This window comes from Salmo salar, chromosome ssa01 (assembly GCF_905237065.1).
Source record: "Salmo salar chromosome ssa01, Ssal_v3.1, whole genome shotgun sequence".
Classification (NCBI taxonomy): Eukaryota; Metazoa; Chordata; class Actinopteri; order Salmoniformes; family Salmonidae; genus Salmo; species Salmo salar.
The window spans coordinates 91,931,014-91,951,112 of NC_059442.1; the positions used below are offsets into that span (position 1 = coordinate 91,931,014).

General features: G+C 44.6%; 1 protein-coding gene across 1 annotated transcript in view; it reads right to left on the bottom strand.

Annotated features, from left to right (window-relative positions):
- Nucleotides 1-20,099, bottom strand: part of LOC106610207 (kinesin-like protein KIF19) — a 103,369-nt gene that overhangs the window by 43,917 nt on the left and 39,353 nt on the right. Inside the window, exon 3 of the mRNA XM_014209412.2 lies at nt 2,231-2,429. Coding sequence (XP_014064887.2) covers nt 2,231-2,429 — 199 coding nt within the window. The remainder of the gene's footprint in view (nt 1-2,230; nt 2,430-20,099) is intronic.

Consider the following 20,099-nt stretch of genomic DNA (forward strand, 5'->3'; position numbering starts at 1 on the left):
AGATTAATAGCAGTGAGTCTACAGGGAAACAGACAGGAGGAAGAAAGGAGGGAGAGAGGGAGGGAGGGAGGGATGGAGGGGAAGATGTCTAACTGTCTGTCTGACCGTCTGTCTGAGCCCTGCATCTCAGAAGTCTGGTGCTACCTATGACATCATTTCCTGTCTTCCCATTAAAAGCAAAATGAGAGAAAGCACGCAACACCTATTCCCAGTTCCCATGGTAACATATCAGACTAATTAGAATCCAGAACCACCACATTAATCAAACAGTGGGAAAAGGAAGCTTGTACTACATGATTTATGAATTTGATCATACCGCTGAAATGAGATAAACACACTGCTCAAAAGGGAACACTTAAACAACACAATGTAACTCCAAGTCAATCACACTTCTGTGAAATCAAACTGTCCACTTAGGAAGCAACACTGATTGACAATACATTTCACATGCTGTTGTGCAAATGGAATAGACAACAGGTGGAAATTATAGGCAATAAGCAAGAAACCCCCAATAAATGAGTGGTTCTGCAGGTGGTGACCACAGACCACTTCTCAGTTCCTATGCTTCCTGGCTGATGTTTTGGTCACTTTTGAATGCTGGCAGTGCTTTCACTCTAGTGGTAGCATGAGACGGAGTCTACAACCCACACAAGTGGCTCAGGTAGTGCAGCTCATCCAGGATGGCACATCAATGCGAGCTGTGGCAAGAAGGTTTGCTGTGTCTGTCAGCGTAGTGTCCAGAGCATGGAGGCGCTACTAGGAGACAGGCCAGTACATCAGGAGACGTGGAGGAGGCCGTAGGAGGGCAACAACCCAGCAGCAGGACCACTACCTCCGCCTTTGTGCAAGGAGGAGCAGGAGGAGCACTGCCAGAGCCCTGCAAAATGACCTCCAGCAGGCCACAAATGTGCATGTGTCTGCTCAAACGGTCAGAAACAGACTCCATGAGGGTGGTATGAGGGCCCGACGTCCACAGGTGGGGGTTGTGCTTACAGCCCAACACCGTGCAGGACGTTTGGCATTTGCCAGAGAACACCAAGATTGGCAAATTCGCCACTGGCGCGCTGTGCTCTTCACAGATGAAAGCAGGTTCACACTGAGCACGTGACAGACGTGACAGAGTCTGGAGACGCCGTGGAGAACGTTCTGCTGCCTGCAACATCCTCCAGCATGACCGGTTTGGCGGTGGGTCAGTTATGGTGTGGGGTAGCATTTCTTTGGGGGGCCGCACAGCCCTCCATGTGCTCACCGGAGGTAGCCTGACTGCCATTAGGTACCGAGATGAGATCCTCAGACCCCTTGTGAGACCATATGCTGGTGCGGTTGGCCCTGGGTTCCTCCTAATGCAAGACAATGCTAGACCTCATGTGGCTGGAGTGTGTCAGCAGTTCCTGCAAGAGGAAGGCATTGATGCTATGGACTGGCCCGCCCGTTCCCCAGACCTGAATCCAATTGAGCACATCTGGGACATCATGTCTCACTCCATCCACCAACGCCACGTTGCACCACAGACTGTCCAGGAGTTGGCGGATCCTTTAGTCCAGGTCTGGGAGGAGATCCCTCAGGAGACCATCCGTCACCTCATCAGGAGCATGCCCAGGCGTTGTAGGGAGGTCATACAGGCACGTGGAGGCCACACACACTACTGTGCCTCATTTTGACTAGTTTTAAGGACATTACATCAAAGTTGGATCAGCCTGTAGTGTGGTTTTCCACTTTAATTTTGAGTGTGACTCCAAATCCAGACCTCCATTGGTTGATAAATTGGATTTCCATTGATTATTTTTGTGTGATTTTGTTGTCAGCACATTCAACTATGTAAAGAAAAAAGTATTTAATAAGATTATTTCTGTCATTCAGATCTAGGATGTGTTGTTTAAGTGTTCCCTTTATTTTCTTGAGCAGTATACATAACAAGAGATAACCATGGATAAAAAGGCATCTGGTCAGGATCATCAACCCCCAGGCTGTTATTTCCTGGGTAATGTTCTCCTCTGCCGCCCATTGTTTGGTCAATAGAGGCTTAGTTCTCCCCTGCCGCCCAGTGGGTGGTAGATAGAGGCTTAGTTCTCCCCTGGTGCCCAGTGGTTGGTAGATATAGGCTTAGACCAGCCCTGGTGCCCAGTGGGTGGTAAATTGAGGCTTAGACCAGCCCTGAGGACAACACATACAGGGACAGAGGACACACACACCCGCAATTAGAATAGAGGATAGGGCGGCTATGACAAACCTGTGGGTCCGTAGGCAAAAACAGTGGCGTTGTAGCCGGATATGAGGCCTTCGATCAGGCCCTTGGTCGTGGCTCTGTACACCTCTTCCTGGTTGGCTGAGCAGTCAAATGCAACGTCGAACATATAGGTCTTCTCCCGGGACCGGTTAGCACGCAGGATATTATCTGGATCCTCCATGGGGTTCATCAGAACAACCATCTATAGCAGGGAGGGAGGAGGAGGGGGGGAGGAAGGAAGGAAGGAGGCGGGAGGGAGATGGAGGGATGGGGGAGAGGGGAGAATGGATGGAGGAGGGAGAGGGAGAAGGAGGGGGAAGGAGGGAGCGAGGGAGAAGGATGGAAAGGGAGGGAGGGAGGGAGGAGGGAGGGGTAGGTAGCGATGGGGAGAGGGGAGAAGGGAGGAGGCAAGAGGAGAAGGGAGGGAGCAGGAGGAGGAGGAGGGAGGGAGCAACGGAGAAGGGGGACAAGGGAGGGAGGAGGGGGAGGCAGGAGGAGGGTGGAGGAGGGGGAAGGGAGGAGGGAGGGGAGGAGGGACAGAGGGGCAGAGAAGGATGAAAAGAGAGATAAAGGGACATTTGAATGATTAGTCATCACACTAGAGAAACATCATTGCATAACATATAATAATACTTTTTGTTTTAAAATAAACACTCGAAGGTCAAATCATCTGAATGAATCTGGCAGTAGAGAATGACTGCTATTATCCCAGAGGCCCACTACACTCCTCATTCACTCCTGCTGCCATCTGCCACAGTATGACTGTCTGCACCGTAATGGCTGACAGTTACCCAGCTCTGTGCAGGTAATTCAAGTGGTGAAGAGAAACGGATGGGCACAGCAGCAGCCAGTGGAGGGGTCTGAAGATTTAAACAGGGCCTTTAATCCATCTGCAGCTGGAGACACAAAGGGCCCAGGGGCCCTCCTGTTGGGTAGAGCCCTGAGTGCCACAGTGCCCCTCCACACACACACTGCGTCCCAATTCCCTCTATTCCCTAGTGCACTCATATGACCCTGGTCTAAAGTAGTGCACTACAGTATATATGGTGTTGGAGCACATTTGGGTGTACACTCCAGACCACCAAGGGCAGATAAATGGTGAACACATCAGGGGATCTACAAACACATGTATGCTGTTTGAAAGTATGCTGTATGTGTGTATGGTGGAAGAACTCATGGTTCTAACCACAATCAAACCAATGCAAGAAACACCAAACAAGATACAAAGGATTGCTACAGTCAACTCTTCAAATCAGTATTCATTCATTCAAGGTAACCACTATTGCTAAGTTTGAGGTGTCTAATTGCTACCATCCACTCACCTAGTGACATTGGCTACTTAAAAATCTAGGATTTCAGAGTCCATCCACAGGGGCACATCACAGGGGCACATCACAGTGGCATATGATAGGAGCACATCACAGGGGCACATCACAGTGGCATATTATAGGAGCACATCACAGGGGCACATCACAGTGGCATATGATAGGAGCACATCACAGGGGCAAATTACAGGAGCACATCACAGGGGCACATCAAAGGGGCATATGATAGGAGCACATCACAGGGGCAAATTACAGGAGCACATCACAGGGGCACATCACAGGGGCACATCACAGTGGCATATGATAGGAGCACATCACAGGGGCACATCACAGTGGCACATCACAGGGGCAAATTACAGGAGCACATCACAGGGGCACATCACAGGGGCACATCACAGTGGCATATGATAGGAGCACATCACAGGGGCAAATTACAGGAGCACATCACAGGGGCACACCACAGGGGCACATCACAGTGGCACATGATAGGAGCACATCACAGGGGCCCATCACAGTGGCACATCACAGGGGCAAATTACAGGAGCACATCACAGGGGCACATCACAGGGGCACATCACAGTGGCACATGATAGGAGCACATCACAGGAGCACAGCACAGTGGCAAAATCACAGGAGCACAACACAGGGGCACATCACAGGGGCACATCACAGTGGCACATCACAGGGGCACATCACAGGGGCACATCACAGTGGCATGGTGTCAGAATGTAATGACTGTAATAATGAAGAGAACTCATTTCATTACAGCCAGGGGAAACACTTAGACAGGATTGTGAACATTATTCACTTCACTAAGGCGTCATCTGGGAGACCTAGCCAGCTCCCCAGACCTGTGTTCGCCAGCAGAGGAGTGAGTCAAAGCTCAGGAGTCAGTTGGACACTGTGGTGAATATTAAAACATTGTCTCTTGAACGTCGCTCTCTTTTTTGAGTAGACTTCAGGGCTACTGGATGTTGTAGTGCGTGTGCGTTCAGGTTTGAAATGGTCTGTTTTGTTCATGTCCAGCTCTGAGGGTCTGGAGACAGCCTTTAGGTTCAGGACAGTGTGTGTATGTTGTGTGTGTGTGTCTGTCTCTCTGTGTATGTGTGACTGAATGGTCTGGATCTGGTCTAGTATCCACAGCACAGCCCTGTTTGATAACTCCTCAGTAATGGAGCTTCTCACTTTGAAGCCTCTTGGTTTAAATTCAAGAGGAGAAATCTGACTTTTAAAAGCATACAATTACAGAGACAGAACAAAACAAACACCCAGCTGTAATCAACAAACAGAGGAGAGGATTGAGGTAAGGGGGGGAGAGAGGAGAATGATAGAGGGAGAGAGAGAGGAGAGAGGCGGGGAAGATAGGAGAAAGAGAGAGAGGCAAGAGAGGGGGGGGGAAGAGAGAGAGGAGAAAGAGAGAGGGAGAGAGAGAGAGGCAAGAGAGAGGGAAGAGAGGGGGAGGGAAGAGAGAGAGGAGAGGAGTAAGAGAGAAGAGAGGAGAGAGAGAGCGAGAGAGAGAGGAGATAGGGAAGAGAGGAGCAGGGAAAAGAGAGAAGAGAGGAAGGGAGAATGAGGGACAGTCAGCTGCCCAGGACCAGACATTTTCCTCTCCTCCTTTTATGTGAATAATCTAGACTCTATGCTTTCCTTATAAAGTACCTTATATTATTTTCTTCCCTCTGCCAAAAGTGAGGGAGAGAAGAAGAGCTCCCATTGTTGTGAAGAAGAAGAGATGAGACCAGGTGAAGACTTGACCTCAGAGAAGATCCGGTAATCAGATGTATTTGGGCTGGTGACACCGTAGCAGCTCCCTTTCCCTTCTATCTCTCTATATCTCCCTCTCTCCTTCCTACTCTTCCCCCAGCAGCACACTTTCCTGCTGCACTGACATCCTCTCTATGGTCACATTTCTCAGGAAACACAGTATTGTAAACCTTCTCTCTAGCCAGGGTCAGGGATACTGAGTAACCTACAGACCTGCGTCAGTCTGGTGTTCTCACCAACAACGTGACAAAACTAAGAAATATTGTGTGTGTGTGTGTAGGGTGGATATTACAGAAGGGATAGAGAGATGGCTCTGGCCTTGATGAACTTCAACCTGACTATCTGTCTGAGAGCCCTGCTCTACTCTACTCTGGTGAGGTCAGAGGTCAGGAAGGCTGGCAGCCACTTACTACATACAGTAGCTGACAGGCACGGCTGTGTCCATGTGTCCCTGCGTGAGCAAGATTTTGCTGCGTGAGCAAGATTTAGCAAGAGCAGCTGAAACCAACAGAGCACAAGCTAAAGAGCTGTGCAGGGATGAGACGTCAGTGCATGCAATAAAAAGAGAGGAGCACCACACACAACGCCTTACAAAACAAAAATAAGCAAAAAAGAGAAATCAAAACACTACATGTGGAAAATGTGGATTTATCCACAAGCCCAAAAAATGCCCTGCATATGGCAAATCATGTAACAACTGTGGGAAAAATAATAATTTCACAAAATGCTGCAAAGCTGAGGCTACAAAGAAAAAGGTTCACACAGTTGAGGAGATTGAAGAATTCTTTGTTGATTCTGTGGAAATATGCATGCAGAAATGTTCCATTTGCACTGAGGAAAAAGCTCAAAGAGGAACTCGGACGCATGGAAAAAAATGGACGTTATCACAAAAATGGATGAACCTACAGACTGGGTAAGCTCACTGGTTATTGTGGTGAAAAAGAACGGTGATCTCAGGATATGTCTAGACCCGAGAGATCTCAACAAAGCAATCAAGAGAGAGCATTTCAAGTTGCCAACCAGAGAAGAGATAATGTCGCAGTTTGCTGGAGCAAAGTGGTTCAGTAAGCTTGATGCCTCATCAGGATTCTGGCAAATGAATCTAGATGATGCAAGCTCAAGGCTATGCACATTCAACACACCTGAGGGCAGGTACAGATTTCTTCGTCTACCATATGGGATTCTCTCAGCGCCAGAGGTCTACCACAAGACAATCCACATGATCTTCAAGCACATTCCAGGAGTGGAGACTATGATGGATGACATCATTGTCTGGGGGTCCACAAAAGAAGAACATGATGCGAGAGTGAGACAAGTGCTGGACCTGACACGGAAAGTCAACCTAAAACTAAACAAGGACAAATGCGAGTTTGGTGTGAAAACACTTACCTTTGTGGGAGACGTACTTTCAGAGGATGGAGTCAAACCAAACCCGAGGAAAACATCAGCCATCAACAACATGGAGCGCCCGAAGAACAAGGACGATGTGAGACGCTTCATGGGCATGATCACCTACCTTGCAAAGTTCATACCTCAACTGTCAGCACAGTCCGCTCCACTCAGATGTCTTCTGGAACAGAAAAATGAATGGGAATGGTCCCATGAACAGGAAAACTGCTTCAAAAACCTAAAGAAGACAATCACAGAAGAGCCAGTGCTCAGGTTCTATGATCCAGAGAAAGGATTTCTGCAGATGCGTCACAGTTTGGCCTGGGAGCAGTTCTTCTGCAACAGCATGACGACACATGGCAACCCGTCACTTATGCATCCAGAGCCTTGACAGGCGCAGAGACAAGGTATGCACAAATAGAGAAAGAACTACTGGGGAGCACATACGCTTGCGAAAGGTTTCACCAATACGTCTACGGACGAGACTTCAAAGTAGAAACCGACAACAAACCATTGGTGTCAATAATGTCTAAGCCACTGAATGATTGTCCAATGAGAATCCAGAGAATGTTGATCAGACTGCAAAAGTATGATGTGAAGATGTTCTATACCCCGGGCAGAGCAGAGCTCACTGTTGTGGATGACATAGTGTTCAAAGGCAACAAGATTGTCATTTCCATGACACTACGCAAAGAAATGCTACAGAAAATACATGAGGGCCACTTGGCTGAGGAAAAATGCAAACGACGAGCACGAGAAGTAATGTACTGGCCAAGAATGAACCAGGAAATCAGCCGGACCACTGCTTCATGTGAACTGTGTTTGACCTACAGGCCAAAGAAGCAAGCAGAGCCGCTAATGCCTCATCCAGTACCCAACAGACCCTACTACAAAGTAGGAATTGACCTTTTTGACTGCAATGGAAAAAGTCACATTGTTGCTACCGACTACTACTCAAACTACCCTGAAGTAGCAACACTGCCAACTACCTCCAGCAAAGCTGCAATCCCTTACCTGAAATCAGTCTTTGCAAGACATGGGGTTGCATCTGAACTGTACTCAGACAATGACCCACAGTTCTCAAGTTCTGAATTCCGATCGTTCGCTAATGACTGGGGATTCCGACACAACACCTCCAGCCCCAACTACCCAAGGTCCAACGGCTTAGCAGAGAGTTCAGTCAAAATTGTCAAAGGTCTGATGAAAAAGGCACACGATGGAAAGGAGGATTTCCTAAAAAATCTGATGATCTATCGCAGCGCACCGCTGCAGAGCGGACTTTCACCTGCACAAATGCTGATGGGACGTCGCATTAGAACCAACCTACCCATCCATGAGGACTTGCTAACACCCAGAGGTGCTCACAAAGTCAAACTCGCGAAGGAAAAACAGAGAGACAAACAAAAACAGCGACACAACAAAAGTGCAAGACACTTACCTGAGATCATGTACAACTCCGAGACATCACTACAGGAACCTGGATGCAGCAAGGGTGTGTGTAGAGAGAAGTTGCACCGCGATCCAATGGATCACAAGTGAGACGAAACAGAGTGGATCTAAGGCTTCAGCCATTCACTCAAGGAACTGAGGATCATCAGGAGGATACTGCTGAAGTGTCAAATGCCTTTAGAAATGGACAATTCAGTCAGAACACCCTGCCTGACAATGAACGCTGTCCAACTGTTTCAGGAAGCACTTCAGCAGAACAACCGAAAAGGACTGTCAGAGCCCGTGAAAGGCTTATTGAGAATTGCTAAAAATAAAAATAAAAATAAAAAAGGGGCACCTGGACTGAATGTTTTGTTAATGTGAAAAGAAATAGAGCCACAATAGAGTATTGTTGGACAGACTATATTTAGTTTAAAAATAATAATAATAATACATCAGAATATGTTTATTGCCTCTTAAGTGATGAGAGCAATGTAAAAATTATTTAAAAAATAAAAAATAAAAATTGGGGGAAAGAAATGTGTGTTATTGAAAATTGCATGTTATGCAGGCAGAGTAAACAAATGTGATGTGACGTGTAGTTACATAGAAAAGTAGTTCTCTTTTAAAGGAAGGAAGATGTGTTGTTATGTGTTAATAACATTTAGACTACGTTACCCAGCAGGCTATGTGGGCGGGGCAGGTGGTTGAAGAATGCCTTGCATGGCTAAACATAGAGTTTTCTAGCTGAAGTATATGTTCATTAAAAGTCGCTAAACCTACGCCCTGGTTTGTCATTATATAAGGAACAAACACCGGTGTGCCAACCTTGTAGCATCATACCCAAGAAGACACTTGACTGTAATCGCTGCCAAAGGTGCTTCAACAAAGTACTGAGTAAAGGGTCTGAATAATTACACTACCAATCAAAAGTTTGGACACACCTAGTCATTTAGGGTTTTTCTTTATTTTTACTATTTTCTAAAATGTAGAATAAAAGACACCAAAACTATGAAATAACACATATGGAATCATGTAGCAACCAAAAAAGTGTTAAACAAATCAAAATAAAGATTCTTTAAAGTAGCCATCCTATGCCTTGATGACAGCTCTGCACACTCTTGTTATTCTCTCAACCAGCTTCACCTGGAATGATTTTCCAACAGTCTTGAAGTAGTTCACACATATGCTGAGCACCTGTTGGCTGCTTTTCCTTCACTCAGCGGTCCATCTCATCCCAAACCATCTCAATTGGGTTGAGGTCAGTGATTGTGGAGGCCAGGTCATCTAATGCAGCAATCCATCACTCTCCTTCTTGGTCAAATAGCTCTTATACAGCCTGGAGGTGTGTTGGGTCATTGTCCTGTTGAAAAACAAATGATAGCCCCACTAAGTGCAAACCTGACGGGATGACGTATCGCTACAGAATGCTGTGGTAGCCATACTGGTTAAGTGAGCCTTGCATTGTAAATAAATTACTAACAGTGTCACCAGAAAAGTACGCCACACCATCACAACTCTTCTCCCATGCTTCACGTTGGGAAACACACATGTGGAGATCATCCGTTCACCTACTCTGCGTCTCACAAAGACACGGCTGATGGAACCAAAAACCTCAAATTTGGACTCATCAGACCAAAGGACAGATTTCCACCGGTCTAATGTCCATTGCTTGTGTTTCTTGGCCGAAGCAAGTCTCTTCTTATTATTGGTGTCCTTTAGTAGTGGTTTCTTGCATGAAGGCCTGATTCACGCAGTCTCCTCTGAACAGTTGATGTTGAGATGTTTCTGTTACTTGGACTCCGTGAAGCATTTATTTGGGCTGCAATTTCTGAGGCTGGTAACTCTAATGAACTTATCCTCTGCAGCAGAGGTAACTCTGGGTCTTTCTTTCCTGTGGCGGTCCTCATGAGAACCAGTTTCATCATAGCACTTGATGGTTTTTGCGACTGCACTTGAAGAAACTTTCAAAGTTCTTGAAAATGTCCGTATTGACTGACCTTCATGTCTTAAAGTAATGATGGACTGTCGTTTCTTTTTGCTTATTTGAACTGTTCTTGCCATAACTTGGTCTTTTACCAAACTGGGATATCATCTGTATACCACCCCTAACTTGTCACAACACAACTGATCGGCTCAAACGCATTGGCTCAAAGGAAAGACATTCCACAAATGAACTTTTAACAAGGCACACCTGTTAATTGAAATGCATTCCAGATGACTACCTCATGAAGCTGGTTGAGAGAATGCCAAGAGTGTGCAAAGCTGTCATCAAGTCAAAGGGTGGCTACTTTGAAGAATCACAAATATAAAATATATCTTGATTTGTTTAACACTTTGTTGGTTACTACATGATTCCATATGTGTTATTTCATAGTTTTGATGTCTTCACGATTATTCTACATTGTAGAAAATATGAAAAATAAAGAAAAACCCTTGAATGAGTAGGTGTGTCCAAACTTTTGACTGGTACTTTATGCAAGTGTTAGGGTTCGTTTCTTTTCTATCATCATTGGCTCATTGGTGAAATTAGCATTATGACAATATATACTGCTCAAAAAAATAAAGGGAACACTTAAACAACACATCCTAGATCTGAATGAAAGAAATAATCTTATTAAATAGTTTTTTCTTTACATAGTTGAATGTGCTGACAACAAAATCACACAAAAATAATCAATGGAAATCCAATTTATCAACCCATGGAGGTCTGGATTTGGAGTCACACTCAAAATTAAAGTGGAAAACCAAACTACAGGCTGATCCAACTTTGACGTAATGTCCTTAAAACAAGTCAAAATGAGGCTCAGTAGTGTGTGTGGCCTCCATGTGTCTGTATGACCTCCCTACAACGCCTGGGCATGCTCCTGATGAGGTGGCGGATGGTCTCCTGAGGGATCTCCTCCCAGACCTGGACTAAAGCATCCGCCAACTCCTGGACAGTCTGTGGTGCAACGTGGCGTTGGTGGATCGAGCGAGACATGATGTCCCAGATGTGCTCAATTGGATTCAGGTCTGGGGAACGGGCGGGCCAGTCCATAGCATCAATGCCTTCCACTTGCAGGAACTGCTGACACACTCCAGCCACATGAGGCCTAGCATTGTCTTGCATTAGGAGGAACCCAGGGCCAACCGCACCAGCATATGATCTCACAAGGGGTCTGAGGATCTCATCTCGGTACCTAATGGCAGTCAGGCTACCTCTGGCGAGCACATGGAGGGCTGTGCGGCCCCCCAAAGAAATGCCACCCCACACCATGACTGACCCACCGCCAAACCGGTCATGCTGGAGGATGTTGCAGGCAGCAGAACGTTCTCCACGGCGTCTCCAGACTCTGTCACGTCTGTCACGTGCTCAGTGTGAACCTGCTTTCATCTGTGAAGAGCACAGGGCACCAGTGGCGAATTTGCCAATCTTGGTGTTCTCTGGCAAATGCCAAACGTCCTGCACGGTGTTGAGCTGTAAGCACAACCCCCACCTGTGGACGTCGGGCCCTCATACCACCCTCATGGAGTCTGTTTCTGACCGTTTGAGCAGACACATGCACATTTGTGGCCTGCTGGAGGTCATTTTGCAGGGCTCTGGCAGTGCTTCTCCTGCTCCTCCTTGCACAAAGGCGGAGGTAGCGGTCCTGCTGCTGGGTTGTTGCCCTCCTACGGCCTCCTCCACGTCTCCTGGTGTACTGGCCTGTCTCCTGGTAGCGCCTCCATGCTCTGGACACTACGCTGACAGACACAGCAAACTTTCTTGCCACAGCTCACATTGATGTGCCATCCTGGATGAGCTGCACTACCTGAGCCACTTGTGTGGGTTGTAGACTCCGTCTCATGCTACCACTAGAGTGAAAGCTCCGCCAGCATTCAAAAGTGACCAAAACATCAGCCAGGAAGCATAGGAACTGAGAAGTGGTCTGTGGTCCCCACCTGCAGAACCACTCCTTTATTGGGGGTGTCTTGCTAATTGCCTGTAATTTCCACCTGTTGTCTATGCCATTTGCACAACAGCATGTGAAATTTATTGTCAATCAGTGTTGCTTCCTAAGTGGACAGTTTGATTTCACAGAAGTGTGATTGACTTGGAGTTACATTGTGTTGTTTAAGTGTTCCCTTTATTTTTTTGAGCAGTGTATTTCATTAAATCATTCAAAACTCTTTAATGCAATTGCAGACAGAAGTTGACAATCAGGAACATAGCACGCATGTTTCCGTGTAAGTTCTGCATCAAACAAAGCCGAAGTCCCGAAGTCCTGCCTTAGTGATGTCACTGACTACATCATTACCTTTTTACTCCTGAGACCAAGCCCATGCATCCATAGCTATACAAACATAGAGTTTCAGTGTTTATCTAAAAGCTAGGCAATAAATGTCCCCTCCCCAAAGTTGATTTATTATTGTCTCAGTCACACATTGAGAGAGAGAGAGAGAGAGAGAGAGAGAGAGAGAGAGAGAGAGAGAGAGAGAGAGAGAGAGAGAGAGAACACACAACTGTGGAACAATTCTAAAACTATATAATGAATATATATATTGTTAATCTATAGTCTATGGCCCTATAAATGTAAAGATTAATATAACATAAGCATAATCAATTATTCTAATACATCAGACATCTGTACAGCCCCAAATCATGACCGCTAGGTGACTCCTGACACAAGTGTGATATTTCAGTTTTAGATTTTTAATACATTTGCTAACATTTGTAAAAGCCTGTTTTTGCTTTGTCATTATGGGGTATTGTGTGTAGATTGATGAGGGGGGAAAAAATATCTAATCAAATTTAGAATAAGGCTGTAACCTAACAAAACGTGGAATAAGTCAAGGGGTCTTCATACTTTCCGAATGCGCTGTACAGTGTCATGTCGTCTGTTCAAGATAGGTTCTTGTGTGCATTCAAGGATGTTTTTACAGGAGAGTGTGTTTAGTACAGTAGCAGGTGTGTGCCTATACTAAGGAACACCCTTTAGGGACAATCAAGATGATTTCACACCTCTCGCATCTGTTGCCTGTGTTCCTTAAGTTAACCAGTGGTTACCCAGTTACACTCACTCGGTAACGTATGACTGCTGCTTGCAGGGCATGGCATCTTGTGTAGGGTAAGGCAGATGATAAGGTGACCTGTACCGTTTAATATATATATTTTTTTATTTTATTCACCTTTATTTAACCAGGTAAGCTAGTTGAGAACAAGTTCTCATTTACAACTGCGACCTGGCCAAGATAAAGCAAAGCAGTGCGACAGAAACATGGTGCCAGTGAGCATAGATGCATGGGAAAGTGGGCATGCACTTGTTCCAACGTCAGTACTTGCACACTACTTACAATGAAGCAACATATTGGGCATTTATACTAAGTAGAACATAACTTGATGCCAGAATAGAAGACAAAAGCAGCTTTAGTTCCTGGACTGGAGTCATGGACTTCGGTCTGCCTCCAAGAAGGTTCACAAGGTGACAAACTGCATTATCTTGGAGCAACCTGTAGCGTCCATTTAAGAATGGCCTGTAGCGTTCATTTAAGAATGACCTGTAGCATTGATTTTAAGGACGACCTGTAGCGTTCATTTAAGAATGACCTGTAGCGTTCATTTAAGAATGACCTGTAGCGTTCATTTAAGAACGACCTTTAACATTAATTTAAGAACGATCTGTAGAATTGATTTTAAGGACGACCTGTAGCATTGATTTTAAGGACGACCTGTAGCGTTGATTTTAAGGACGACCTGTAGCGTTGATTTAAGAACGACCTGTAGCGTTGATTTAAGAACGACCTGTAGCGTTGATTTAAGAACGACCTGTAGCGTTGATTTAAGAACGACCTGTAGCGTTGATTTAAGAACGACCTGTAATGTTGATTTAAGAACGACCTGTAGCGTTGATTTAAGAACGACCTGTAGCGTTGATTTAAGAACGACCTGTAATGTTGGTTCACAAGGTGACGAACTGCATTATCTGGGAACGACCTGTAGTGTTGATTTAAGAACGACCTGTAATGTTGATTTAAGAACGACCTGTAATGTCGATTTAAGAACGACCTGTAGCGTCGATTTAAGAACGACCTGTAGCGTCGATTTAAGAACAACCTGTAGTGTTGATTTAAGAACGACCTGTAATGTTGGTTCACAAGGTGACGAACTGCATTATCTGGGAATGACCTGTAGTGTTGATTTAAGAACGACCTGTAACGTTGATTTAAGAACGACCTGTAATGTTGGTTCACAAGGTGACGAACTGCATTATCTGGGAATGACCTGTAGTGTTGATTTAAGAACGACCTGTAATGTTGATTTAAGAACGACCTGTAGTGTTGATTTAAGAACGACCTGTAGCGTCGATTTAAGAACGACCTGTAGCGTCGATTTAAGAACAACCTGTAGTGTTGATTTAAGAGCGACCTGTAGTGTTGATTTAAGAATGACCTGTAGCGTTCATTTAAGAACGACCTGTAGCATTGATTTTAAGGACGACCTGTAGCGTTCATTTAAGAATGACCTGTAGGGGGCGCAAAAGAGCGTGCTATGGAGTAGACATGCTTTGCTAGAGCTCCGCTCAATTTTACAACAAAATCATATTTATCTCAACCTCTCACAACCTATAACTTCATGTAACGGTCGTCGGAGTGGATGGACCAAGGCGCAGCAGGTTGAGTGCTCATATTAACTTTAATAGAACACTTATAAACAAAACAAGAAAAAAACGAACGGACGACAAACAGTCTTGCGGGCAACACACAGCTATGCAAACAACAACCTCCCACAAATCCTATGACAAACACATTCCTATTTATAGGACCTTCAATCAGAGGCAACGATAGACAGCTGCCTCCAACTGAAGGCCCCAACCCCAATTACCTAAACATAGAAATAGAAATGACTAGACAGAACATAGAAATACACTAACATAGAACAATGACAAAAACCCCGGAATACATAAACCAAACACCCCTCTACATACACACACACCCAGAACCATAAAAAACAAATACCCCCTGCCACGTCATGACCAAACTATAATAACAAATAACCCCTTTACTGGTCAGGACGTGACACTTCAAATATTGTCTGGCAATATGACAAAGGAAAAAGGCACCAAAAAAGGGGGTGCTAAACAAGATAGACAACAAAACTATCTCATTCAAATTATTTCAACATCGCCGACCCATGAGGAGTTAGCTGACGATGCTAGCTCCCAAGAGTTCCCCTCAGAACCTAATCAAAGTGACCTACTGGCTGCTATAAACTCACTAAGCAAGAAGGTGGACACAAGGCTGGCTGATATCTCAGAGTATTGGGACTTTGACTGAAACTGTGAAGGCAACTAAGGGCAGGGTGCATGAGATTGAGCAGATGACAGTTGATCATGAGGCCAGGCTAGAGGACATAGAGAAACAGTGCACAATGTTCAAAAATTACAACAAAACCCTGAAAGCACGATTGAAAATGCTTGAGGTGCGTTCAAGACGCCAGAACATCCAAATATTTGGGATCCAGGAGGATACTGAGAAAGGGAAACCCACTGAATTTGTCTCGGAGCTGACACCGGCATTGCTGAGGATGAACACTTCAAAACGGCCATCCTGATCAACCGCGGCCAAGGGTGCGCCACCAAGGCCATTCATCGCACGGCTGCACTATCCCCAGACCAGGGATCTCATCCTGAAGCTGGCTAGTCAAATGTTCCCCCTTAACTACAACAGAGCCAGGGTGTCTTTCTACCCAGATCTTACTTTGGAGGTGAGGAACCAACGGAAAGAGTATGATGAGTTACGCAAGAAATGCAGGGCGGCCAACATCCGATATTGATTCCTCTTCCCAGCCCAGTTTAAGGTGACAGTTGTGGGATCAAACACATACGTTTGACAACCCAAAAGAGGCCGATCTGTTCTTGTCAAGCAAGCTCCCTGGCTGAGGATACAGAACGGCTGTGCCAACTGGCTACATGGCCAAATACAGGCCAGGAATGTGTTTGAATTTCCTGCCTATGTCTTTTCGATCAGAAGATCAGAAATTGGGAATTATATGATGGGTGAGATGTTATGGCTTACATAGCATTGTTTAGCCTATCATGTTTTAGCGACACTCACCCCCTAACGTGAGAGTTAAGTGTTATTTAATATTAGTTTATATGCGGAGCATCTATAGATGACGAGTTAGTTCAAGCTGTATGTCTAGACACCCTATGGTTTGTGTGTTAGTCAAGGAGTGCTTCGTTTGGGGAAGTCACTCGGTAATGGGACGGGAGGGGGGATGGGGTCTGTGTTTTATGTTCACATTTAATGCAGGTGGCATGACAAGCTCCAGCACGGCAGGACATTTTTCTTTGGGGTTTTGTATGACAGCAACAATTTGCTCTAAAATAAGAAATGCCACATAGTGACCGAGCACAGAGTAGACCTGGTGGAATAAAGATAGTCAGCTGGAACTGTAATGGCTTAGGGTATGTCGGGAAACGAGCTAAGGTTTTTTCTCATCTTAAATCACTGGACGCTGACATAGTGCTTCTTCAAGAAACTCATATTAAATGCTCGGCTCAGGCCAAGCTACGAGTCGGCTAGATCGGTTAGATATACCAGTCTAATTTTGATGCAAAAGTGAGAGGGGTAGCAATCCTGATAAGGAAAAACATTCCTTTTGTTTATTCATCCTCGATTTCAGATCCTAATGGTCGGTATATTATTGTGGCTGGTACACTGAATTCGAAACCAATAACCTTGGTCAATTTATATGGACCCAACTTCAATGAGCCATTATTTTTTCAAAGGGTATTTAAGGCCATACCAAATATCTCGGATACAAGTGTTATTGTTGGAGGTGACTTTCACTGTACGTTAGATCCTCTTTCAGATAAACAGCTATCAAGGTCACTTCAACATTCAAATGCCAGTGTGTCTAAATACATTGATGACAAACCTTAACATTGTCGTTATTTGGAGACTGATGCACCTAACAGATAGGGATTATTCTTTCTTTTCGTCAGTTCATAAATCATATTCCAGAATTGAATATTTTTTGTTGGACCCCAAACTAATTACGGTTACCTATCACCCTATTCTAATTACGGACCACTCTCCTCTGTCCATGGTGCTGAAACTCGACAATATGTCTACAGGTCGGCGACCGTGGCGCTTAGACGCATACTTGTTGAAAGATGAGACTTTTTGTCAGTATTTGAAGGAGCAGATTTACTTTTTCCTCGGAGCTAACGACACGGGGGATGTTGACGACTCCACCCTTTGGGAATCTCTAAAGGCTGTGATTAGAGGTTACATTATTTCTTATACATCAGAGAGGAAGAAATGCATCAATACTAGGCTGAGAGAAATTGAAAGAGAGTTAGGAGAACAGGAGAACATTTTTAAGACAAATTCCTCGAATGCAGTCCTTGAGAAGATCACAAAGTTGAAATATGAATACAATACCATCCTTTCGAAACGGATGGGCTCTTTACTTGCTGGAACGCAACAAAGTTATTTTGAACTGGGTGACAAACCACATAAATTATTAGCAAGACAGCTAAGGCATGTACAGGCATCTAGAGCTATTCACAAAATAAAAGACAAGAAGGGTAAAATAGTAACAGATCCACAGGATATTAATAAAATCTTTGCGCAGTTTTACTCAGAGCTATATCAATCAAAATGTGATGCTACTGATCCACAAACTATGGAACGCTTTCTCACTGAATGTGAACTTCCTAAACTAGACAGGGGGGTAGCTGCTGCACTCGATGGGATAACTTTAGAGGAAATGAACACAGCGATAGCACAATTTCCAAACAGCATGGCCCCTGGGCCCGATGGATATGTAATGGAATTCTATAAGAAGTACTGCGCCAGTCTAGCTCCACTTATGTTGTGAAAGTTTAAACATTCCAAAGAAAATGTCAAACTCCCACAAATACTCTATGAGGCTACAATAGCACTGATCTTGAAAAAAGATAGAGATTCCATGGAGATGTTGTCTTATCGTCCCGTGTCGTTACTCCCCATTGAAAATAAGGTGTTGACAAAGGCATTGGCAAACCGATTGAAAAAATATATTTCTGACATCATACACCCTGACCAGACAGGTTTTAACCCAGGCCGACATATTTCCTACAATTTGAAACGCCTTTCAACGTAATGTATCATGATCATAAAGTTGAGGCAGTGGTAATTGCTCTTGATGCAGAGAAGGTGTTTGATCAGATTGAGTGGAAGTATATGATGTCGGTTCTGGAGCATTTCGGGTTTGGAAAGGATATTATTTATGCACACCCAATGGTAACCAATCAGGAAATGTCGCAGTCATTCCACCTGTTCAAGGGCTGCCGACAGGGGTGCCCTATTTCGCCTGCTCTCTTCGCTATAGCCATGGAACCCCTTGCTACTCTCCTTCGTGCATGTGCCGATATAGCTCTGGTTAAAATAAAAGACTAGCAGCACAACATTTCCCTACATGCAGACAATGTTCTTTTGTTTTTATCCAAGCCTAAAACTTCTATTCCCCCTTACTTAACTTGATAAATACATTCGGCTCCATCTCTGGCTACAAGATAAACTGGCAAAAAAGCAAATTTATGCCGATATCACGGCCTGTGGATATGCAATTTCTGCAATCTACCCCATTTAGAACAGTGATGGACAAGTTCACAAGCCTTGGCATTGTAGTGACAAGAGAACTTGATCAGCTATTGAAACCGAATTGGGAAATGAACATTTATCATCTTAAACAAAATATAGATTTTTGGAAAACTTTGCCTATCTCCTTGGTTGTTCGTATAAACGCTATTAAAATGGTTGCCCTTTTTTACCTCTTCCAATGTCTACCCAATTTCATACCACAAAGCTATTTTAAGAAACTGGATTCAATAGTAATTCCATTTTCTGGGATAACAAGGCAGCCAGAATTTCAAAGAACCATTTATGAAAGTACAAGATAGAGGGGGGGCTTTGGCCTTCCTCACTTTAAACTGTATTATTGGGCTGCTAATCTGAACATTGTGTCTTTCTGGAGGGAAAGCTTACCTGGGATGCAACATAATGATATGCCTTCATGGCTTTTGATTGAGCAGGCCTCCTGTCAACGTTCCTCACTCCCTGCATTTGTTAATAGTCCAGCATATGTGAAAAAAGCCACTTATGACTCTAATCCAGTCATTTGTCATACTCTTAGGATCTGGAAGGAGATTAGGTATTTTCTTAACATACCCACTGTATACATTGACAGCCCGATTTGCCTGAATCGTGCTTTCCAACCTGCATTGGATGATATGGTGTTTTCACAGTGGCGAGAGAAGGGGCTCACAACAATTGAGAAGGGGCTCACAACAATTGAGAAGGGGCTCACAACAATTGTTAACTTATACATTAATGGTCAGTTAGCTTAATTTCAACAATTACAGGGTAAGTTTAACATGCCAACAATACATTTTTTCAGATACCTCCAAATCAGGAATTTCTTATGGACACATATCCACAGTATGGCATTAAGCCAAATAATCCTACATTAGATAGCCTGATCCTTGTCAAACCCCATTCAAAAGGGTCGGTCTCTAGACTGTATGATGTGCTACAGGCCCACATAGAGGTATCCACAGACACTATTAAAAGAGCTTGGGAACAAGAACTTCATTCAGAAATCTCAGATGAGGACTGGGTAGAAGCTCTCAGGAATATAAACCACAGTTCAGTGAATGCCAGACACAACCTTGTTCAGTTTAAGGTGATACACAGGTTACATTACTCAAAAGTAAAACTGCATAAAATATTCCCGGATACCTCACCACTGTGTGAGAGGTGCAAGCAGGATGAGGGGACATCGACCCAATTATTTTGGACATGTCCTACATTACATGCTCACTGAGCTCTCATTTTTGATTACTTATCTAAAGCCTTCGATAGAGTTCTAGCCCCAGATCCATTGATCGTTCTGTTTGGTACAGTTGATGGGAATAACCAGGAGGGGAAGGCTGTCTCTTTTTGTACTCTATTAG